Here is a 25,264-nt window from a genome sequence, read left to right as displayed (position 1 = left end):
CATACATAAAAGGTTTCTTAATCACTTAGGAGTCCTTAACCTCTCTGGGAATTTGATGGTCGATCCTGTCTCAAAAACCTAATATGTGGCCCTGGCTGGTGTGGCTCAATTGGTTGGAATGTGATACCGTAGAATGAAAGGTCATGGGTTCAATTCCTGGTCAGGGCACATACCCAGGTTGTGGGTTCGATCCCCAGAGCATGTACAAGAAGGCAATCAGTCAATGTTTCTCTCTCGCATCAAAGTGTCGAGCTCTCCCCCTCCCCTCTCTCTTACCCTCTCTCTGAAAGCAATGGAAAAATGTTCTTGGGTGAGGATTAAAAAAAAAAAAATGTACATGTGCACTGTATTTTGCATACAGATCTGAGGGTTTATAAACTATTTAGAGCCATCATAATTACCTCCCATCTTGTGAACCCTTTATTTTATATTTATTTATTGTCTCCTATGTTCTAGATGGTAGGGAAAAAAGGGCAAAAAAGTAGTTCTACCCTTAACAGGAACACAACTTGGTAAGACTAGAGTATTAAACACCCAATTACAACCCAAGTTATATATGTTAGAGAAGGATGATAGAGTATTGTGGTAACCCAGAATAGAATTTAATCCAGATTGGGAATTCTAAGAAGCAGGAGAAAACAAGGCCAAGTACGATAGGGAAGAATGTTACAGAAAAAGGGAAAAGTATGCCCAGAAGGGAAAGAACTTGGTGAATTCACGAAATGCAAAATTGTTTAGAGCATCTCTGCTAATCATTTGTCTGTTGGCTCTGAGCACCATTCCTGCTGTATCTAAGGGGGCTGAATCAGCAAATCACACTGCCCAAATCCCTCTGCCAGCTGGCTTCTGGAGAGGTTCTGCCATGGAAGCACTGGCGGACGACTGGCAGGAGGTAGAGAGAAGCCATGTTCCCCCTGCTGTTGGTAGCATCCCCAGTTGTGGCAACAATAGCAGCGAGTGAATAGGGATTCCTGGGCTCCAGCACAGTGGTAGCAGTGGTGACCTCATCCACTGGTCTAGCAGTGACAGTAATGGCAGTGGGTTGGCCTGAGCTGTACAGCAGACATGAGCATTGGGTAACACCATTTCCACTCCTGCTCCGGCCTAGAGTTTCAGGCAGTTCCTAACCTCTGGGTAACCTTATCTTTTTTGCCCCTCTATCCCTTTCAAGTTTTGAAACTAATTCCCTATATTGCCACTGTCTAAAATACGTAAGAGTGGTTTCTGTTTTTTTGACTGGACAGGACTAAAATAGCAGTAAATCAGAAAATATGGTGAGGGGTGGAGGAAGGTTGTGGTGAGATTTGGCTGACTAGGTAATTGAGAACCAGGCCATTCAAGCTCATCTTGAGAAATGATCAGGTGTTTGAACTTTATTCTAAGAGCAATGGAGACTCTTGAAAGATTTTTTTTTCAAAGGCAGTTTTATAACTTGATTTGATAACCAGCAGTTCTCAACCACATTAACTGTTTATAGATTTCTGAAAGTGGTGACAGGTACGTTGGTGACCAATGTATAGAGCTTGTTTGGTGAATCTTCACCCTCATTATGTTTTCTGAACTGCACCCAGATACAATATGGAGCATTCCTTATTTCTTTGGCCCAGACAGCTTTGTTGAACCTGGTGTCAGTGTTTACATCTAGAGTTCCCATTTCCTTCGTGGCAAATTTCCAGATCTTTGAGTGCCCGAGGGGCATGCTTCTAGAAACCCACTATTCGGATGCACTTGTGAATGTTGATGGTGTATTCTCCAGTCATTACCACATTGATGGCACAATGGCCTTTCTTCTCGCCACCTTTCTCTGTGGGAGTCATTATGCTGGGCCCAAGTGGGACAGCTGGAGACCCATGAAAGATTTTAAAGTCATGGTCACGTTAGTTGCTTTTGATTTTTTATGAAGATCACTTAGGCCAGGTTTGAGACACTCAAATTAAAGGCCCAGGTGTCAAATTAGGAAGCTTTTGCAATTATCTAGGAGAGAATTTGATGGTGTCTATACTAGGGTAGCAGCAGTGAATTTGAAAAGGGATTGGAAAGATTTTTGTGAGATGGAATGGCTGGAATGCAATGAGGTATTAAGGCAGAGTAAAGATGGCTACAGATTCATTGACTCTCTTCCTGTTGATAGGTGGGACCTATAGCTCCTCCTTTTGAATTTGGGTGTGCTCTATAACTGCTTTGACAAATAGAAAATGGCAGAAGAGACACTGTGTTAGTTTTGGACATTAAAAGACCAGAAGCTTCCATTTCTTATTTCTTAGAACTTGTACTCTTGGAATACAACCACCATACTTTGAGAAATGCTAGTCATTTGAAGAGGTCACACATACATAGTTGCTCTGGTTGACAGCTCCAGCTAAGCTCCCAGCTGAGAGCCAGCATCAACTGTTTGCTATGAGTGTGCCATCTCAGACATCTTATCCAGTCAAGCCTACAGATGACCCCACCCCAGCCACTTACAACTGCACCATAGAGCCAAGCAATTCCCACCCATCTGAGCCCATTCAGGTTATGGAATCATAAGAGGTAATAATGCATTTTTGTTTTAAGCTGCTAGTTTTTTTTCCAAGCCACTAAGTTTTGGGGTAGTTTGTCGTACAGCGAAAGAAAACAGGAATTGACATGGAAGGAGAGAAAGAAGGCAGAACTAAGGATATGTAGAATGCTGGTTTGGTCCCAGGATGGAGCCAGTAACTGCTGAGATGGGGAAGGAGAGCAGATGAACAGTTGGTGATGGTGGGGCGGATAAATGATCTATCATAAACCAGGAAATATATATTTTTGGAACCTTTTTTTCCTAGATGTCCCAAGATTGTTTTATCTTCAGCATTAGCTATCCAGGTTTTAGATCCCTTTGTTCATATCTTCTACAATATTAATTTTAGTATCTCCTGATATAAGAACAGCTGCATTTCTCAAGAGTATCAAGAGGAACTGGTGCCTATTTCATCACATTTTGTCCTTGTTGATGAAGAGGTCAATTTCCAGGTCTCTTTTTCATTCATCAAATACTCACTCATCATCTGCCAAGTATTCAGCACTGTTCTGGGTGTCAAGAGGCATAATGTTGTGCACATGATGGGTAATATATCTGCACTCATGGAGTTTACATCCTAATTGGCAGGCAGACAAAAAAGAAATAAATACCAAGTGATAAAAAGCAATGAAAGAAGCTGGTGCTGATAGAGAATGGAAGTTGAGGGAACTTACTTTAGGTAAGGTGGTCAGGAAAGATTTTTTTTTTTTTAGATGTTATTTATTTTTAGAGAGGGGATGGGAAGGGAAAGAGGGAGAGAAACATCGATCATTTGTCCTGACCAGGGACCCGGAATTGAACCGGTGATCTTTTGCTTTGTGGGTCAACACCCAATCGAGCAAGGGGCAGGGAAGATTTTTTCAGCTGAAACTTAAGGAAGTGGAAAGAACTAGCCATGAGAACAGGTGCAGGAGTGAGGGTTTGTAGCTATGGGACACATGAGTGCAAAGGCCCTTCAGTAGTTAAAAGCTTGACCATTCCAGGAACTGAAAGACCAATGTGTTTGGAGTGGGCAAGAACACTAGCAAGGTGAAGTGGGAAAGAGATGCAGATGCTAGATTAAACAATACCTTTCAGGCCATATTAAAAGATTGGCATCTTAATCTAAATTTAAAAGATAAGCAAAAGCATGAACATAATCAGATTCATATCTTAAGAAGATAATGGTCAACAGAGACAGGAGGAAAACTGGTTGAGCAACTGTTGCAGTAGTTCATGACAGAGAAAGATGGGACTAAGGTTCATTTTAATTTTATTTTCCCTGGACTCAGCCTTTTCCTTTGTAAAGCGCAGGTGGAGACCAACCTCCAATTATTCCCAAGTACCCAACTCTTATTGGACTCTTGCTCTGTATAAAGATTTGAAATATTTTCAAGATTGATGGTGTTTTCCACTCTTCTCCACCAACCTCCTCCTTCTGCCACACCCAAGGCTTCCCCTTTGACAGGAACTGTCGTCTGTGGCTTTTGATAAACTGAACCAATCAGTGACTTTCAAACCACTTCACTCTAAATCATGTTTATTGTCTACCAAGTTCCTTGGCAACTGGAATAGGTAAGGTAGAAGATGCAAGAGCAGGCACAGAATTTTGGGTGAACTCCATCTGTTGATGATGAGTCCAGTTAGTTTTGTTTTTTGTTTTGGTCCTTCTGCAGGGCCATAGTATTGCACTGCCAAAAAAACTAAACTTCATTGTAAGGGATCAGCTTGAGAGACTTATTAGACTTAAATTCAGCTCCCTTATCCAATGTCTTTAAGTTTGTCAGTAATTCCATCTGAATATGGATGAAATATCCTTCACTTAAAACATGATAACATTGCCCTGGCCAGGTAGATCAGTTGGTTAGTGCATCATCCTGATATGCCAAGGTTGTGGCTTTGATTCTTGGTCAGGGCACATACAAGAATCAACCAATGAATGCATAAATAAGTGGAACAACAAATCAATGTTTTTCTCTCTCTAAAAATCAATAAATAAAAAAATTAAAAAGTCATTTGGTCACTAGTGAATACAAATCAATTAAAGTTGTATGTAAATATAAACTGCTTTCACTCCCCCCCAAAAGGTCCATTATCCAATATAACACACCTTCTTAAACTCTCTGTATGGGGTGAAGAAATACTGTAAAAAGTTGTTACATTCTTTTCCAAATCTGAATGATTTAAATATGAAGGAATGCAGTTCTGCCTACCAAGATTCACTCTGAATAACTTACCAGATGTATTTGAGACTAAATCTTGAAGGAAATACCACTTCTTGCTGCTGAGTTTGCAAGATAAAAACACTGCCTGTGAACGTCTTTAAGAAAATCATTTGTCTAGGCCTCTATAAGGCTATTCTGTTTGAGAACACAAGTCTTTGCTTACACCTAAAAAAAGGGTGTGTGTGTTGGGGGTGGGATGGGACAGGAGTAGACGAGATGGAAGGCAAATGGAAACTTTTCTTCGATGCTCATGGCCTAAACCTATTCATATACTGGTCAGCTACTATTTTTATAATTGGTTTAAATTGTTGCTCTCTGTAGGCAAAAACTTAATTCCTAATCAAATCTGGCCTTCCTCTTATTTATGCTAAGGGTTCTATTTTATAAGCAGTTTGGCAGGTTAGAGCGTCCTCCATAGCCAAGGTTAAAGTTTCTATCCCGGTCAGGGCACATACGAAAATCAACCAATGCAGGCATAAATAAGTAGAACAACAAATCCATTATTTCTCACTCTCGCTAAAAATTTTTTTAAAAAATCAGCTTAACAACAACAAAAAAGATTAGTTTTTTCCTAAATTTCCTAAGGCTGAACATGGGGGCAACACGAAGCAAGAATGACATAGGCAGGAAACAAGATAAAAAAAAACATGTGATTTCTGAACTCCTTAAAACATGTTGGATTTTTTCCTTTAGAAAAGATGCAGGCCAAAAAAAAACAAAACCAAACAGGTTGAAAATGGCAAGACTAGGTGCAGTAGGCAGCGTTTGGAGTGGGAGGGGGCAGCTGCCCAGGGAGGTGGGGGGTCAGGCCACTTTACGTAACCTCCCTGGTGGGCGGGCCTGACCCAAGGCTGCCGCCCGCTTTCCTCGCACCCGCCTAGGCCCTGCTGACCGGTTCCGGCCCACGTGGCCGACTCAGGCTCAAAGTCCAATGGCATCTCGGGGCGTCGGCTGCCACATGGCGGCAGGAGGGAAGAACTGGACAGCCACTCTTCCGCCGAGGGCGACGTATCTCCCTAGCCCTTAAGGGCCATCTCTCAGCTACCTTCGCCCCAGGATCGCAGCATACCGGCAAGATACCAGAATCCAAAAGAGGAATGTTCTGCCCTCGTCTCGCGAGACCTCAGAAAGGAAGAAGGCTGGGCGGGCGATGGGGACGTGGCCAATGAGAGAATGGGAAAGGTGTGATGGACGGCCCTCAGGGCACCTCCTTTGAGCCCCGCCCGGCTGCGGAGGCCCGGGTCACCGCCCGCCCGCCCCTCTCCACCCCTGCCCCGCTCTTCCGTCTGAGGTGGCGGCTGGCCTCCCTGTTCTCTAGCTCCGTTTTACCTCTCCTTCTGACTTCTTCTTGGTTTCGGGGCCCGGAACCGGCCAGGAGTGCTTCCCTCACATCCTCGGGGTGACCACATAACCACTGGCTCCTAGCATCTTGCGTTTTCTCCTTTCTCTGAGCTTCTGTCTGCGCCTGCCCCGCCATGAATGAGGAGTACGACGTGATCGTGCTGGGCACCGGCCTGACGGTGAGTGCAGAGTTCCTGGCTGCAGCGGCGACAGCCAAGGAGCCGGGGAGGGCGTGCAGGTCGGATGCGAGGGAGGGGTGGCTGGGGGCCGGGCCGCTTGAACCCTGGCCAGCGCCTCAGCGTCCCCTTGTGAGTAGAGCCTCTCGTCGTCTTTTCGTGTCTGTTTTTGGAGGGGAGTCGGGGAAGGGCGTTGGGCTGGGTGCGAGGGGCATGTTGCACGGCGTATGGGCCTGCGGCCGCACAGAGCCAAGTGGGTCGTCTCTTAACTGTGGAAAGAGAGACGAAGAGATGCAAAACCCAGTCAAGTACGTGATTTAATGAGCAGTAACGGCGAACTAAAAGTGGGTGGAAAATGAGTTTCACTCTCCTACAGAAAAGACCCCCAAAAAGCCCGGTTTGGGGAATTGCTCTTCCACCTCTTATGGGTTGACGGCCTCTTCTGCGTGGAAACGGAAAAGGCAGAGGGGGGAAGGGTGGAAGCCACTCTTGTATTTCCTATTTAGCCTTCTGCCAGTGCTAGTCAGTCCATGGCTGCCAAAGTTAGAAGGCTTCCTGACAAGTCATTGCATATTACTGTATTGTAATCGTTAGAGTTCAATTTTTGAAGAACCATAGTTTTCTTAACCCCCTCCCCCACTCCAAATGAGAATCGTTATTCATTTTTTTTAACCACTTTCCAATTCCACTTATTGAGCGTCTGCAGAATTGGAAATGAGTTTTCTCAAAACTTGCTAATCAAGTGCTTTCTCATACGACCTTTGCCATCTTTTCCTTGTGTCCAGTCTGTTGCTTGCTTCCATTGTCGTCTCAGTGTTTTCCCCTAAGAAATGGTTGGTGATGGATTGCTAGAGGCCAAGTTCTCTCTCTCTACTCCTTTGCTTTCTTCAGGGAATTAGAAGTTAAACCAGTAACAGAATGCAAGCAGAATGTGAATGGCAGGTATTCCTACATTGTAAATTCATCTTCTTGGGTGTCTGTCTTCTTAGAGACATTTAGATAATAGTATTCTGCAAATAATGCAGGCAGGTGTGTTGTATCTGGTAAAGAGAGACAGTAAGGACTAAAACTATTCATCTTGCAAAACAATTCCATTTGAAGAGAGGACCATTTCATTATCAGTTTTTCTTTTGGAGATTTGAAATTCTTACTTTGGGCTACTTAATTTTAATAAGATTAACACTGATGTTTATCTTGTGTATCCTATATAATCTGACCTCAAAGTAACTGAATCATTTAATGTAATCTGCCACTTCAAATCTGCTGAAATGCATTCTCTCTCAGGATCAAATTAATAATTTTTTTTTTTTAGGTAACACCCTAAATTAATTATTTTAGATTTCTCTGGACAAAACCTCTGAACCTCCAGTTGGCTAATTTTGTAGGAGGAGGTTGTTAGGAACCAGAATGGCATTTTTTTGGCTTGTCATTTTTTCTGTTTATAGTGATTTGTGGTGATTGTTGGAGGATACTAGTTTCTGAATGCTTCATTATGTTTGACCAGACTTGTGACTGGTTAGGAAATAGTACCAAATAGATGAGATTACTTACCTAGAAAGCTGTTTAGTATTTTTGAATATGAGGTATTAGGTTGAATTTCATTTTTGGTGGTGAGTTGGAAGACTGTTTGATGCTGAAGTGAATAGGCCTATCCACTGCAGGTTTTTTTGTTTGTTTCTTTTTGTTTTTTGTTTTTAAGTGCCTAATTGGGGTTTTGAACTAAGTTTAGTAGTTTGTGATGGATCTTGCCCGTTGGCAGCATATTTAAGAGCCAGTTAGTTCCACTTTTTCTATGGTATAGCTGATCTGTCAGATTTAGTCTTGATTAAGGTCTGTTGAGTGTGAACAAATGAGTGCAGATTTATCATCATGCAGGATTCTACACGCCTAGCTCAGAGCCATTACTTTGTATCAAAGATGCCCAGTATTATTGTGCAACAACCAAGTTAAGACATTGCTCTTTATTTAGATTTTTATTTGAATTGTGACGTGTTTGATGAGTGGTAGATGCATAATTAACTAGAAATCAGACCAATTTTTTTTCTGTTATTTTATAGCGGTGATTTTAACAGTAATCGCTATAAACCTATAGATTGTTTTATGAGATATTCTTTGAGAATTCTTTCAATTCAGAGCAATCACATTATCATCACGGATGGGAGTAGTGGTGCTAGGATGATTTTGATATCTTTTACCCTCATTTTTACTAATACAGGGACTCTGATTATTTAATGTTAAGAGACCACCAAAGTTAAAAACCCTCAACTTAAAATTACCATAACTTTGTGTGTTTGAAGTGACTATACCATTTAATTTTCTTAATTTTAGTTTATAAATATTTAGTGTCTGAGATTTAAGAACCTAAAAACAGACATACACTCTCAGTTATGGGTACCAAATATTACATGATGCTAGCATGTGAAGTACTTTAGTGCAGTTAGCTTGTTACTTTTAGAATAAAGTGTAAGGAAGTGTTGGAATTTTTTTATGTTGCCTAGTGTTTGTTAGATTAAACATTAAGGTCACATTAATCCACAGATATTGATAACTTTAATAAAGAAGGCATAAAATGATTTGATATGAATTAGAGCAAAATTTCCATTTTCTGCCTAGAAGAAATGGAATATTTTGTATAGCGATTGAATTTTTCTAAGAAATTGAGGGTTATCTGTTTAACCACAACTTTTAGATAAAGGCTTTTCTAAATGATATCACAACTTCTTTAACAAACTGGGGAACATAATTTACTTGATAAATAAGATTTCACATCATGAGGGTTAATCACTGTGTTATGCTAGAACAGTGACTTTCAACTTTTTTCATCTCATGGCACACATAAACCAGTTACTAAAATTTGGCGGGACACCAAAAAATGTATTTTTTGCCAATCTAACAAAAAATGAATATAAATTTAATTTATTCACACAGACAGCTCTTGTTGTGTTGGCTGTTGTCATTTTTTAATTTGACAGTCTAAGGAAAAAGAGATCAGGTATTGCATGTTTTAAAAATTCTTGCGGTTGAAAACCCACTGTGCCAGAATGTTAAGAAGCCACTGAGACCCATTGAGGAACTTGCCTTTCTTACTTAGTTTCAGACTGCTTGGCTTTGTGAGTTCTTCAGTCTACTTTTCATTTCCCCTTTTGCTTACTTTGCTGTTAATCTGGCAACTTTTACTCTTTGATTTCAGTGTGTACAGACAGCCTCTGGATACCTAATTTGCTATTTCTGATTGGCTTGGGCTTGGCAATGAATTCAGGGATTTTCGTACAAATAGTATATAAAATAAGGATAACCACCTCCACAGCTATGGGTGCTCCCCAAAAGTGTTTGTTCTACATAGTAATTCTAGTAAGGAGTACGAATAGAGATGTATACTTTAGTGATATTGAGCCAGATTAGCCTTAGCATTATATGTTAAAAAAATTGTTTTACATCTCAGACATTTTTCCGTTCCTCTGTATTAAAATTTTGTGATTTCCCTGTTAATTGCTACTTAAACTTCTGTAGACAAGGATTTTATCCATTGCATTAGAGGTCTTGGGCCCATATGTATAAATGTCTTACTTTTGGAAGGTATAAATATCTTGTTAGGTAGTCTGTATTTTGGATCAATCAACGTTATGCATACTGTCCCAAAAGAATAGAAGTAAAATTCACATGTTTTAGCATATAGAGGTGGTAGTGAGACATTGAGTTTGAAGGGCCATTTGGTAAATGTTTTGGCTCATACACATTATAATCTGTAATGTAGGCATACCTCAGAGATATTGCTGGTGGAGGGTCTTTTTGCTTCCAGTTAGTAAAAAAAAGCAACATCTGTGAAGCACTAAAATGAGGTATGTCTATATCACTATTTCCCCTTTCGTACATAGTACCTGATTAAAGACTTGCTGGAGTAATGGCTTCCCCAAATTCAATTATTTAAACTACCCGTGACTGTTGTGATCCATTATGGGCAATAAAAAGGTAAGCACACCTGTCTAGAAGTAGCTCTTCATGTAGGAGATTAACTAATGAGTTAATATGAGAAAATAGTAAGTGCCATAGGAGAGATACACATGTGGGAAATCAGGCTGGGGAATCAGCAAAAGCTTCATAAAGAAAGGGAGCTGGCTTTTAAAAATATTGGTAAGCTCTGAATGTGTGGAGGAATAATTTTCTAAGCAGAGAGCAGTATAAATCTGTGTGTATGTGTGTGTGTATAGAAACATAAAAAAGGGAGTTTATTTTGCCTGAAACAGGAGCTATGAAGAGGCATAATGGGAAATAGGGTTGTAAAGGCATATCACCAAGGATGTTGACAATACTAGGCTAAGAAATTTGAACTTTTATCTTTTAGGCAGTGGGAAGGAATTTTGAGCAGGAATAATATAATTAGAGCCAAGTTTCAAGAAAAGTTTTTTGACAGCTTATTTAATGAGATACATTAGAGGAACAGATACATTTAAAGAAACACTTATTCTGCTGAAAACTTAACAGTCATTTTTATGATGTTATTGCTGTAAGACAGAGGTATGAGATAACTGATTTAAATTTTTTTTATTAATAGTTAATACATTTTCCTCATATTTATAGGTAAGTAGCTTTAAAAACACGCTTCTTAATATTAGTTATTAGGCACATTGTCTTCCTAATCACATTTTTTTGTGCATTTACTTTTTTTTCTTAAAACTGAATTTAGAAATGTAGTAGACAGCATGGATGGACCTAGAGGGTATTATGCTCAGTAAAATCAGTCAGTCAGAGAAAAACAAATACCGTATGATTTCACTTGTGTGGACTCTAAGGAACAAAATAAATAAACAAACAAAATTGAAACAGACACAGGGAGCGGCTGGTGGTTTCCAGAGTGGAGTTGGGTTGGGGAATGGGTGAAAGAGGTGAAGGGATTAAGAAATATAAATTGGTAGTTACAAAATTGTCATGGGGATGTAAGGTAAAGCATAAGGAATATAGTTAATAATATTGTGATAACTGTATGGTGCCAGCTGGGTACTAAAAATATTGAGGCAAACACTGTGTAAAGTATATGATTGTCTAACTGCCAAGCTGTACACCAGTAATCAGTACAAACTAAAATGGAAAGCAAATTTGTAAAAAAAAAAAGAGCTACCATATGATCCAGTAAAGAAAGGAATAGGTGTATGCTGCTCCCACTTTTCACTGCTCTATGATTCTTTTAAAAAATACAGTAGAATTTAGTTTTAATGGGTATTTAGTTTGGTCCCTTGGAAGATATATCAGAATATTAATGTGCACTGACTGTACTCTTTCATGCCTGAGTTGCTCTCTAAGTAGGAAAAGAGTGGTCATTAACTTTCAGGATACAGTAGTATACTGTTTAGTACTGTTGGCCTTAGAAACACTATTCAGGCCACTTCAGTACATAAGAGGTCCTTGGTCTAATGTGTTTAGGTGCTGTCCAAGTGAGCTATTCTATCGTTATTGCAATTCTAGTGTAGGGTGCTAAAGGGAAGTGAACTTAAAAGTTATCACTGATATGGTCCTTCCCTCCATTTCCACATACCTATACCTACTAGAGCCTTGCTGCAACTAAACTTTAAACAGTTTTATCTGGTTAGTTCTTTTTATGTAGGTAAACATGAAGTGCCAGATGGAGGGCATATACCATTAACATAAAAAATTAGATTTTGAAGATGGTTTTGTAGTTTTAGTTATTTTGGACCTGAGTTTGTGTTCTTATCTTGCTCAGGTCATTTGTGTATGACATTGAAATTAATGTGTTGTACTCATCTGTTGGTTTTAAAACGTCGTCGGCAGCCGTCCGTCTCGAGAGACGATGGTGTAGCTTCTTAAGAGTCTATCTGCACCGCCGAGAATGGCTGTGCAGTCCGACTCGGGAGTGACATGGTAGTAGCTGTCTCCTCCCGTGTTGAATCGACATCTTGCGATGACGCTGAAGCTACAGAGCCTGGGCAGGGTGATATGGAGGGTCTGCTGTTGCCCATGCAGCAGACCCCCCCTCTCTTCGCAGCTGAAGGGTCCAAGGGAAAGACGGAGTCAATACAGCTTGGCTTCAGGTGCGCCGCAGGAGTTGCCGGTGTTGACTACAACGTCAAATCGCCTTAGGGACTCCGGCTCCGGATTTTCTGTCGGGGTTTACTCCCTTAGCCTTTCCCCTGAAGAGGTATGCCGCAAGGCAGCGGAGGTTTTTTGGAATCAGAGTTTTCCTTCTCTGGGTTTTAAAACGAATGTGTTGGTTAATAGTCATATATAAATTTCTGGAAAAAGTTATCAGTATTGTTGACATACATGATGAATCAACCAGATTTTCTAGTGGAACAAGAAGAGGTTAATTTAGAGTATTTTCTCTGGCTTTAATATCTTTGCTTGCTGTTATGTATCCACCAGATAGATAGTAGTGGTAGGTTTTGATTCTGAGTTGTTAATTTTGGAAGATAGTAAAATTTTAGGATCACTAATGTACTTCCTGTGCCCAGATATAATGAATTTTAGTGGTGAAATTTCATTTCATTTTAAAAATCCTCACCTGAGGATAGGTTTTTATTGATGTGAGGAGAGATAGAGAAACAGGTGTGAGAGAGAAACATGGTTCGGTTGCCTCCCGTATGCATCCTGACTGAGGACGAACCTGCAACCTTTTGGGTACTGGAAGAAAGTAGTCTTTCTCTGAGGGGTTTAAAAGAATTAGTGGGCCTATGGATTTTTAATTAGCTTTTGCCATATTTATGCCAAAAGGCAGTGAGTATCAGCTCTTCCAGACCCTGATGAATCTTTAAATGATTGGGCCCTTTGTTAGGCCTCAGCCTTCAGTGCTTGCTAGAGAGCCATGGTTTAGTGAGTGGGCAATGCTTATTTGACAGGCGGGATACTAACCACTGTACTAATGAGGAGCTGTTTGAAATGGAGTGTGAAAAGATATACAGAATCTCTGTAACATTCTAAAGTTGCTTTCTGTGATTTTGCTTCCAAAAATTGAGCCCTGAAATCTTTTGTTAGCTGGAAAGGTGACTGGTCTTCTGTTTGTGCCATTACTTATTTTTGAGATAGTAAATGTTATGATATAAATATGATGAACCATATACGAGCAGGGACCCCCCCAAAAAAGAAATCAGAATTATCTTCTGGAGGGCAGGCCCCTGGTAGTACAGGCTCCCCCCACTACCCATCTGTATCAGTGTACCAGCTGGCATTGTTGTGAGAGTCTGTGCTTGGCTTCAGTAAATTTTTTTGACTCTTTGAACACATTTGCTCATTTTATGATGGGTGATTTACGAGTGCACCTGCCCACACTATGCTGAATGTTCAACAGTTTTTTACCAAAAATGGCATGATCACCATGCCTCACCCTCCCTATTCACCCTATTTTGCCCCAGCAGCTTTTATTTGCTTTCTTGGATGAAAAAAGTCCTCAAAGTGAAGCGTTTTGCTGATGTGAAAGAGGTGAAACAAAAATACAGCAGAAGCACTAAAAGGCATAAATAGCAATAATTTCAAAACTGTTTTGAACAGTGATAAAAATGTCTTGATAGGTGTATTACATCAAAAGGAGAGTACTTTGAAGGTGACTGAAGTTAAATATGTAAGAATAAATACACAATTTTTAAAAAAGATTTTATTTATTTAGAGAAGGGAAGGGACAGAGAAAGAGAGGGAGAGAAACACCAATGTGTAAGAGATATATCACTGAGCTGTGCCTGGCACGCAACCCAGACACATGCCCTGACTGGGAATTGAACCAGCGACCCCCAGTTCACAGGCTGGTGCTCAATCCACTGAGCCATACCAGCCAGGGCCACAGTTTTTTATAAATCTTCTTTTTGGTGGGGGGTCCCCCTTGTATGTTGAATGTTAGTTTTCTTTAGATTTTTGATTTTTTATTTTGGATCAAGTGAATTTCTTTTTGATGGTATTAGGAGTTGGTTTGTAGGTAAAAATACATTCAGATGTTTAGCAGTTATCAAGACCATTAAGAAAGCGAAAAGGCCGAGGATGTGGAGAAACGGGAACCCTACTGCACAGTTGATGGGAATGCAGACTAGTGCAGCCACTATGGAAAACAGTATGGAATTACCTCAAAAAACTAAAAATGGAACTGCCTTTTGAACCAGCGATTCCACTGCTAGGATTATACCCGAAAAATCCTAAAACCCTAATTCAAAAAAACTTATGCACCCCTATCTTCATAGTAGCCCTGTTTACAATAGCTAAGTACTGGAAACAGCCTAAGTGCCCATCTGTAGATGAGTGGATCAAAAAACTGTGGTACATTTATACAATGGAATACTATGTAGCAGAGAGAAAGAAGGAACTCCTGCCATTTGTGACAGCATGGATGGAACTAGAGAGAATTATGCTTAGTGAAATAAGCCAGGCAAAGAAAGCAAAATACCATATGATATCACCTAATACAGGAAACTAAAGAACAACACAAACAAATGAACTAAATAGGACAAAGAGTAGAATATTAGTCAATAGGAGTGAGGGGGGAGGGAGAGAAGGGGGATAAGTAAGGGAAGGATCTAGTCAAGGAGTGTGTATAAATGACTCATGGACATGTACAACGGGGAGGGATATGATTGCGGGAGAAGGGGTGGGTTGGGTTGGGGGGAGGAATGGGGGAAAAATGGGACAACTGTAATTGAAAAATCAAAAAATAAAAGAAAAAAATATTTAAAAAAAAATGAAATCACAATAATGCCATGCCCATATTTCTGGTTAATTTACATATTCAGTAGTATTTAGAACATCATTAAAAAAAAAAGAAAGTGAAAAGGCAAGCTACACAATGGAAGAAGATATTTGTAATATACATAGTCAGTAAAGGACTTTTAGATATCCAGAATATATAAAGAACTTTTATATAGCAGCAAGAAAAAGACAGAAAGCCCGTTTTATACATGGGCAAATAATTTGAATAGACGCTTGAAAAAGAAGATAGTGTAATTATCAGTAAACTTTAAACAAGTGCTCCACCTCAGTAGTTGTCAGGAAATTCAAATTAAACTACATCTTAATTAGAATGGCAAAAGTTAAAAGGACAACAATATAGGCATTGGGCAAGGTTTTGAAATACAGTAATAGCAATTTTCATACACTGCTGACAAAAGTGTAAATTGGTACAGCCATTTTGGAAAGCTGTTTGACAGTATATACTGAAGTTGAACATATTTGTATTCTCCTTGATATGTATTTATCCAACAAATGCATACATAGAAAACATTTTTAGAGTTTTTTAGAGCATTATTTGTAATAGTCAAAAACTGGAAACTGTCCAGATGTCTATCAATAGTAGAATGGGTAAATTGTGGATTATCTGTGTGGTGTATCCATTCAGTAGAAACCTCTACGGCTTTGTTACACAGTGTAGTCCATTGATCACCTGCTTCTGCAACACTTGAGAACTTAACTGGAAATGCAGGTTAGGTGTCACCTGGGATATACTAAATCAGAATCTACATTTTAACATGATCCCCAGGTAATTCTTATGTTGAATAAAATTTGAGCAGGACTGCTTTAGTAGTGTAGTGTCTCTTGATATTGGTCCTGCAGTAGCAGTATTAGCAGCACCAGGGAATTGGCAAGAAATGCGGAGTCCCAGGCCCCCATACTCAGACTTGCTGACTCAGAAGCTCTGGGGATGAGACCTAGTAATCTGTTCTTAACAGCCCTCTAGGTGATGTGGATGCAAACTGAAATTTGAGATTCTGCTTAGAATTTACATTTCTACGAAGTTCACAGATGATACCAACTAGAAAGCACACTGAGATTCACTGCTTGCAGGATTAACCTAACCTTTGTAAAGATCTAGATAGAAAATATTTAAGGTTTTGTAGGCTATATACAAGCTCAACTACAGGCACAACTACATTGAAAGCCATAGACAATATGTAAATGAATGAGCGTGGGATTTTACCAGTAAAACCTAATTCACAAAAAGAGCCTGGACTTGGCTTTGTACTTTGGGAAGCTGTGTTCTGTAGCAATGATGATAAGAAAATTTTGACTACACACAAAACATGGATGAATCTTGTAAACATAATGTTGAATAAAAGGTACATAAAAAAGTAGAGAATTCACTGCATGAATTCATTAATTCTGAGTTCAAAAATAGAAGAAATCTGCTCTTAGAAGTCATGAGAATGGCTGGGAGTAGGGTGTGATTATTACTGAAATAGGGCACAAGGTGGCCTTGTGGGGTGCTCAAATGTTTTGTTTCCTGATCTAAATAAGAAATGATGCACCCTCCTGGAGTAAAATTTGAACCTGAATAGTCAGTGATTTGAAACATAAAAATACTAAAATGAGTAAGATAGGTTATGGAGGGAATTTTGAAATATATGTGAATTTTATTTATTTTTTATTTTTTGTTGAAATATATGTGAATTTTAAAAAGAGACTTCTAGGGGACAAATGAGATTGTTGTTTGTCTAGAGCTTTTTTGGATAAATATGAGAAGCACTAAGGATTTATAAAGATACATAGAATTTTCTTTGTCTTTTTTTAAAAATAAGGCTCTGATCACCAAACCCTCTGGTATAACAGTTATGAGTGAATATGTACCCCAACTCTGTGTTTCTTCTCATTAATTGTATTCTTTATTTTTTTTTTCCTCCCATTTTAATTTGGTATGTCTTCGCATATCCATGCTTTGCCTTTTTCCTGAGAGTAGTCATTTATAATCCTCTTATTGATTGTCAGCTTATTAATGGTTATCCTGGATGTTTCCTTTATGGCTCTATTTCTCAAATTCTTTGGCGTCAGGATTTGTTTACACTGTTAAAAACTGAGGACCGTGAAGAGCTTTTGTTTATAAGGGCTATATCTATCAATATTTATTGTATTAGAAATCAGCATTGAGAAATTCTTTAAAATTTATTCACTTAAAGATAACATGATAAACCCATTAGATGTCAACATGTGTAACAGTTTATGAAGTATAGCTGTATTTCCCCAAACAGTAACTTTATGAGAAGAGTATCATTGTTTTTCATTTCCTTCACATCTCTTTAATGTATGGCTTAAAAGATAGCTGGATTATTTTACCTACTTTGGTGTTCAGTCTTTGTGATATATTCTCTTAGCTGAAGTATAAAGAATATCAGGCCTCACACAGATGTGTAGGTGGAAGTGTTTTGGTAGGGTTTCAGATTGTGAATATTCTTTGATTCACACCAAAACACAAGTGGCAGCTTTTATTTTTCCCCACTTAAATTACACCAAGAAATCTGAAGCCACATCAGCAAACATCTCCTATTCTATTACATTAAAATCCATTAATCTAGCTTGTAGTTTGAATTCTTCTTTTATCCCCTAGTGTGATTTTGAACATCATTTCATTAGTTTTGGAAAATAATGGTTTACTGAGTAATGCAGAGCTTCTGAATTATTGATACATTTTATTATACAATACCAGAAACTCATATTTGTTGATACCATCACTGATATTTTTTAAGTATTGGGAATCTGACATATGCCCTGGGTGAGGAATGTTAAGTTTTCCAGAATTCAAATTTTCATTCAGAATTTTGACTTTTTAAATACTCTTAGTTACATCCTTGACATTCATTTTTGAGAAAATGTCTGTCACATAACCTAAATCTGTTAAGTAGTTCTTTCAAATAAAAACAATGGTCCACGAAAAAGAGTAGCTAGTTCAGCTTATAAATCAGTCACACAAAAGGTTTTCCTTGAGCCAGAGTGACTTTATGTATACATGTAATAGGTAGTTTTTAATGCTTCATTAAGGACATTAAGTGAAATTTGCCTTGTTTTAAACTGTTAATACCTGGTGGTGCAGAATATAATAACTAGTGCAGTTAACAGCCACTGCCTTAATTCATTTTATCCAGTAGTGATCTTGCACTCTCAGTGCTAATGTCAACACAGTGAAAAATAGTGTTTTTATAAAAATAGTTTACTGTTGGGGCCCACAGGGATCTATAGATGACACTTTGAACCCTGCTTTAGGGCTTTGTCCTTAAAGTACCGTATATTGCATATACATGTGCTAGTTACTAAGATAACATGTCATGAGAGGCTTTTAAAAAAGTATCTGTTTGAAACATGCTGTAACACTTTCCTTCTTTTGAAGATACTTATGCTTTCCCTGTAGGAATGTATCCTATCAGGTATAATGTCAGTGAATGGAAAGAAAGTTCTTCACATGGATAGAAACCCATATTATGGAGGAGAAAGTGCATCTCTAACACCTCTGGAAGATGTAAGTATTAGAATAATTAATATGCCTTTTATATTTTAAATCTTTTACTTGTGAATCTCAACTTTACTCCTTAGGGATGGTTTTAATTTTTAATTAACTAGATTATCTGTAGCATTATAATTTTAGGAGCTCCTAGTCTGGGACTTGTAGAAATTGAAATTGTGCCCTTTGTTGCCATATGGGGCAGTTATCTCTCAAGTTATTGGAAGTATAGACTTTTGATGATACCTAATTATGCCAGGCCCAGTGCCAGTGCTTTCCTCATGGTCTAATTTATTTTCCCAGTCACTCAAAGAGAGATTTTTATTCCCATTTTTCAGGCAAAGTAGTCTTGGTGGGGTCAAAATCACAGAAATGGGTTGTGCATGTAGGTTACGTGACTCCAAAGCTTGGTTCCTGTTGCTGTGCTGCCCTGTTCCCTACTCTTTTAGAACGTGGGCACACGAACCATTTCCAAAGTGTGTTTTACTAAATATATTTATTTCTCTGTGTGATGTTTGTTTCAGCATCCACATGTATGGATATGAACTGTACTATGCTCTTACCATCAATTACTTCTTAAATAATGACTGATAAACAATATTTATATCAAAAAGGTTTATTTCCTATATTCAGGCATACAAAAAAGTTCAAATAATACTATTACTGAATCAATAACAGTTAACATTTTGCTATATTTGCTTACTGTCTTTCTGTGTTGTTAGTTTTGACCCATTGAAAGTAATAGACATTATGATCCTTGATCTGAATATTTCAGAATTTGTCTGCTAACAATAACATTCCCCTACATAATACTGTTATCACATTTAAGAAAATTAATAATATCCAGACCGTATTCAAATTTCCCAGTGATTTCCAAGAAGGTTATTGTTGTGTAATAGTGTAGTTGTTTTCAAACCAGTTTAAACACTACCTTTGGGTTGTTTCTCCTTATTAATCTACCGAAGTCTCTCCACTTTTTCTTTTTTGTTTAGAAAAGCCCAGACTAGTTTATAGTAAAATATTGTTGGGTACGTACTTCACATTGCATCACATCAGCAGGCTTGCAATGTCTGGTGGCCCCACCGTTCGTGATGCTAAGTTTGACCCTGGTAAGATGATTACCACTAGAACTCCTCTTGTGAGTAATCTGTGGAGTGATGTGTTGTCGCCATCCCTCCCATGCCTCACACATTTATTAGTTGATGTTCAGTAAGATGAGCAAGCTGTCTTTCTTTTCTTTTTTTCGTAAATGTATGCAAGGGATTTTTATCGCGTAAATATGTACCTACTTTGCTTATTCTATTCCACCTTAGTAATATGTGAATTTGAATATTCTCAAATTTTAAATGGCAAGCTTTCATCTAGAGCAGTGGTTCTCAACCTTCCTAATGCCGCAACCCTTTAATACAGTTCCTCATGTTGTGGTGACCCCCGCCACCATAAAATTATTTTTGTTGCTACTTCATAACTAATTTTGCTACTGTTATGAATCGTAATGTAAACATCTGATATGCAGGATGTATTTTCATTGTTACAGATTGAACATAATTAAAGCATAGTGATTAATCACAAAAACAATATGTAATTATATATGTGTTTTCTGATGGTCTTAGGCAACCCCTGTGAAAGGGTCGTTTGACCCCCAAAGGGGTCGCGACCCACAGGTTGAGAACCGCTGATCTAGAGCTTCTGCTTAACCTCATACAAATTATAAATTAACTGGAACTAATTTTAATTGTCTTTTCTGATATGAAGAATCCAAAATTTATGTATAACTCTTAAAACTATGGAAGCAAAATTAAGCCTTAGGTCATCAGAGCTTTTGATAGCTTTCTATTCAAGAGAGAATGAGTTTAAGAGATTTCTACAAATAGTAAGGAATGTATCTGCAGAACTAGTGTGTCATTGTTTTGTATTCTTGCTTTTCTGATAGTAAAAACAAACACTACCTCTGCAATACTTACTTTAGCATTCATTAGTTTAGTAATATATAATATTTAGTTTATCTGTGTATTGTAACTTCACTAACAATTTTATATGATTAAACGTGAAATGCCCTTGTTATACTTGCCTTCATGTAGTGGTATTTTTTTACCAAAATCATTTCATCAAAAAAAACCAAACACAGTTGCATTGTATAATGAAGATTAAATTTTGTTACATTTTGGCTATTTTTTGTTTTGGTTTTAGTTATACAAAAGGTTTAAAATACCAGGAGCGCCACCGGCATCAATGGGGAGAGGAAGAGACTGGAATGTTGACTTAATTCCCAAGTTCCTTATGGCTAATGGTAAACAATCCTAATTTAAATTTATGACAGATTCTGATTTAAAAATAGAAACTATTAACAGAGAGTATTATTCCGGGTATGTGGAAATGGATTTTTTTTGAATGGCTACAGTATGGTGAGTATCATGCTGCATTAGAGGTGTCTGGAAGCAATAAAAATGGAGGGGCCCTGGGTGGTGTGGTAAGTCGATTGGAGTGTCGCCCTGTAAACTAAGAATTTGTGGGTTTGTCCCCAGTCTGGGTGTGTGGGGCACGTGCAAGAGGCGCCCGATCCATGTTTCTCTCTCTCTCTCTCTCTCTCTTTCTCTCTCTCTCTCATTCCCTCTCTCTCTCTGCCCCCCCCCCCAACTCCTCCTTCCCTCCTTCCCTCCCTTCCCATCTTTAAAATCAGTAAGCATGTCCTCGGATGAGGATTTTTTAATAAGGGAGGGAAATGGGGTGGCTTATTAGTGATTTGTTCTGAAGAAAGAAAATAATGATGTGGCCCGATATGATGTATATATCAAAATTGTAAGCATTTATAACAGGCTTTCGTCTTGATGCTTTGGTGACACTTAGATAATTGGGCCTTCAGCAACAATGTCTTTCTAGTTTGTGGGCTTTTAAAGTTATTTTTTTAAATATTTTTTCTTGTGTTTTTTATCAGAGGAACTAAAAGTATCTTTTTAAATTGCTCTGATATTATTGTCTTTTTCTGAGAAGACATTGGAAAACTAAATTGTTGGTATAAGTCTATGTCCACTAAAATAAAGTGCGTGCCACCCTTTCCCCCTTTTTTTGAGTTTATATTCTATAAGGTTTTTTGTTTTAATGTATTAATTGATTTTTAGAGAGAAAGATATTGATTTGCTGTTTCACTTATTTATGCATTCATTGGTTGATTCTTGTATGTACCCTGACCAGGGATGGAACCCGCAACCTTGGCATATTGTGACAATGCTCTAACCATCTGAGCTACCTGGCAAGGGCTGTAATTTGTTTTAATGCAAAGATCTTATTTGGATTTTCTCTGAAAAAATTGTTTTGAGGTGAATTGTAAACTCAAACTTTTTTAATGTAAGAAAATTATTTTATTAAAATTAGAAAACATAGATAAGCAAAAAGGAAATAAAACTTACATAATCAGAATTCACCATTAGAATTATGGTTAATATTTTGGTATATAACCTGCCGGGCCATGTATAAATATTTTTTAATTTTTCTCCCCAATCAACATGTTTTTCAACAGATAATACCTTGAATGTATGAGAGAGAGTTTGTGTGATAAATCTCTTTGTATACTCTTCAAAGCATATTATGGGGGATAAAGGGAATGATTCTTAAGGCTGTCCCTTTATATTTCTAATCACCAGTAGACTGTGAGACAGCCCCCTTTCTCAGTTCCTTTACCAAGTTTTTGTCAAAATAATGGATTTAAAAAATATCTTTATTGGAGGGTAAAATATCTAGATGTTTATTGGCTTTTATATTTTTAGTGAACTATTTAGCCTTGTGCTTTGCACATTTTTCTGTTGAAATTTTGAGTTTTTTCTTATTGATGTAATGAGCTTTTTATAAAGGCTGTTAAATGCCCTTTTAAAATATGTTGAAAATATCTTGCAGTGTGTGATTGGCCTTCTATATTACCGTTGTATTTTTGTGTGTTTATGTGAACAAAAGCTTTTAAATTTCATGTAGTCATATAGGTTGATCTTTCTTTTATTATTTTTGATTTGAAAAGATATGCTTAAATTATTTTTTTTCTCCACCTCATGGTTATATGGTTGTACTAATACTTGCTTTTAAATAGTTTTATTTTTCCATCTATTTTCTATTATAAATTATCTGTTTTATTATCCTATTTGAGAAGTAGAGATGGAAATTTATTTTTTCAAAATGGTGAGTTGGTTGTCCCTCAACAACATTTATCTTTTCCACTTTGATTTAAACTTTTATAACATATTAAATTCTTATATGTGGGTCTACATTGTTTTTCACTAATTTATGGACTACCTAATACAATTAATATAACTGTACAATGTACTTAACATCTGGCTACATAAAGCTCTTATTTCAAGTTCTTAAAAAACTTGATTTGACTGTCTTAGTGTCTTTATCCATTCATATAAGCTTTAAAATATTTTGGTTTGTAAAAGAATGCATAAATAAGTGGAACAATAAATTGATGTTTCTTTCTCTGCCTTCCTCTCTCTAAATTCAATTTTTAAAAATCTAGCGGAAATAAAAGTACATTTACTAATACTCAACGGCTTCCCAATATTTTCTTAACATTGTTCAGTAACTCCTACAGAAAGTCTCCAAAGTCATATTTTAAATGTTACAGCTTCAAGGTTAATAACTTAATCAAGTTGCTTTTGTAAAGCCACACAAAAATAATAAGGTATGAGATTTAGAATTATAACACTACTTCAAATAGTTTGGGTTTCTTTAAAGTTCCCATTATATTTTAGAGGGAGGAAACTCAGGCAAAACTTTTGAGGAATTAGTGCTTTTCAGTTTTTCTTCTTCTTCTTCTTCTTCTTCTTTTTTTTTTTTAAATTCTCACCTGAGGAGTGTTTTTAAATTGATTTTTAGACAGAAAGAGACAGAGACAGAGACAGAGAGAGAAACAGTAATCCGTTGCCTCCTGTAGGTGCCCCAACCAGGGATCAAACCCGTAACCTTTCAGTGCTTGGGACAACCCTCCAACCAACTGAGCCATCAGTCAGGTTTTTCTTTTTTTAATTGATTTTAGAGAGTAAGGGAGAGAACGAGAAGGGGATAGAGAGAAATACCGATTTGTTATTCTACTTATTTATGCATTCATTGGTTGATTCTTGTATGTGCCCCGACCAGGGATTAAATCAGCAACGTTGGTGTATCAGGATGACTCTCTAACAAACTGAGCTACCCTGCCAGGACTATTTCTGCTGTTTTTAAGGATAGTAGGATATAAGCTACAGTGTGAATTGTATGACTTTTATAGGTCAGCTGGTTAAGATGCTGCTTTATACAGAAGTTACTCGTTACCTGGATTTCAAAGTGACCGAAGGGAGCTTTGTCTATAAGGGAGGGAAAATCTACAAGGTTCCTTCTACTGAAGCAGAAGCCCTGGCATCTAGTAAGTAATTTTGTTTTATTTTCTCAGAATGTTAAGATATTACAATGGAAAATGAATCTTAGAGATGAAGTTTAATATCTCGTATATCATCCATCCTCCACTCATTAAATCAACACTTATTGAATGTCTGTTATGTGTCAAACAGTATTCTGGGCAGTCGAGAATATTTAATGAAAGACTGCTCAGAATTCTCTACTCTTTTGAAGTTGAAAGAGAGTTTAAATGACCATCTCTGTATCATGTAGCTTGTTGCTCTTTTTATAATAATAATTCATAAGAGCTATTTTCCCCCCTACGTGTTAGGTTCTGTGCTAAACACTTCACATTTTCTTACTTGGCTTTGAAAACACCTTTATAAGGTAGGTTTCCCTTTTACAGATGAGGAAACTCAGGCCTGAAATCACATAGGTGATTTAAGTAGCAGGATGGAAATTGAAACCCTGGTAGAATTGCTCCAGAGCCTGTGTACTTAATCACTGTACTAAGTTGATCTCCTAGCCTATATTATCCAGCCTGCTGAAAAAGAAAAGACCCCTGGGTTTGGTAAAACCCATCTAATTGGTGGTGGTGTTCCCCAAAATCTATTTTTTGGAATTTCCAATGAATGTGGAGTGAATTTTATTCTCTGCTCTAAATTTTTTCCTCCACTGGCTCAATCAAAGATTCCTGGTTAACATTTTTATTCTGCTCTCTCTTTTAAATAGAAGGACCCTTAGAAAAGACTTCTGTCCTTTAGGGTGTTCTAGTTACTGTGCAGAGCAGTTTGAGAAAGGGCAAATTTGTATAAACTTAAGGGTAGATGAGTTTTATATGCTAAATGTTTAATAAGAGTTTAGAGGAGGGAAAGGTTTGGATTGGGAAAATAGGAAAAGAATTGGCAAATTCTCCAGTAATTTTATTTTGGCATAAGTGTGGGAAAGTTTTTTCATTTATTTTGGCAGTTTCTCTTACTCCATTTATTTACCTTTTGCTATTAGGGGAGAAAATACTGGGCCTAAACTGTTGAAAGACACGATAGCTCGATAGTATAAAACTCCACTAACAATTGTGGCTAGGATAGAATTGACAATTGGGAAAGGAAGGGAATGGTCCTAACCATGGGTTAGAAATTAATTTTAAATCTTAAGTGACAGTGAATTTTATCCAATAAAGTGTTGTGATAAAAATAAGAGTTCAAGAGTTTGAATACAGTCCTTTTAAACAAAGTTTGTGCTCTTTCATTTTTTATTCTCTTTGAGATGTTACCTATATACCATTCATATTTTAATTATAGTTGACATGCAATATTACATTAGTTTTAGATGTACAACATAGTGATTAGATGTTTATATAACTTATAAAGTGATAACTGTGGTAAGTCTAGTGCCATCTGGCACCATACATGGCTATTACAATATTATTGATTATATTTACTATGCTGTGCAT

At 37.6% G+C, this 25,264-nt stretch overlaps 1 protein-coding gene across 2 annotated transcripts in view; it reads left to right on the top strand.

Annotated features, from left to right (window-relative positions):
* Window positions 1-6,002: 6,002 nt before the first annotated feature.
* Window positions 6,003-25,264, top strand: part of GDI2 (GDP dissociation inhibitor 2) — a 33,033-nt gene continuing 13,771 nt past the window's right edge. The window contains exons 1-4 of one of the 2 annotated variants that reach the window (XM_090266462.1): window positions 6,003-6,263; window positions 18,361-18,468; window positions 20,641-20,740; window positions 23,705-23,839. In XM_090266462.1, the coding sequence (XP_090122588.1) occupies window positions 6,219-6,263; window positions 18,361-18,468; window positions 20,641-20,740; window positions 23,705-23,839 (388 nt within the window). In that variant the 5' untranslated portion in view covers window positions 6,003-6,218. Of the gene's footprint in view, window positions 6,264-10,199; window positions 10,230-18,360; window positions 18,469-20,640; window positions 20,741-23,704; window positions 23,840-25,264 lie in introns of those variants that run through there. The other variant, XM_090266463.1, reaches the window with a different exon arrangement.

This window comes from Furipterus horrens, unplaced genomic scaffold (genome assembly GCF_987537825.1).
Source record: "Furipterus horrens unplaced genomic scaffold, mFurHor1.1.pri manual_scaffold_2, whole genome shotgun sequence".
Classification (NCBI taxonomy): Eukaryota; Metazoa; Chordata; class Mammalia; order Chiroptera; family Furipteridae; genus Furipterus; species Furipterus horrens.
The sequence above is the reverse complement of the archived record's forward strand: the minus strand, read 5'-3'. Positions and strand labels throughout refer to the sequence as shown.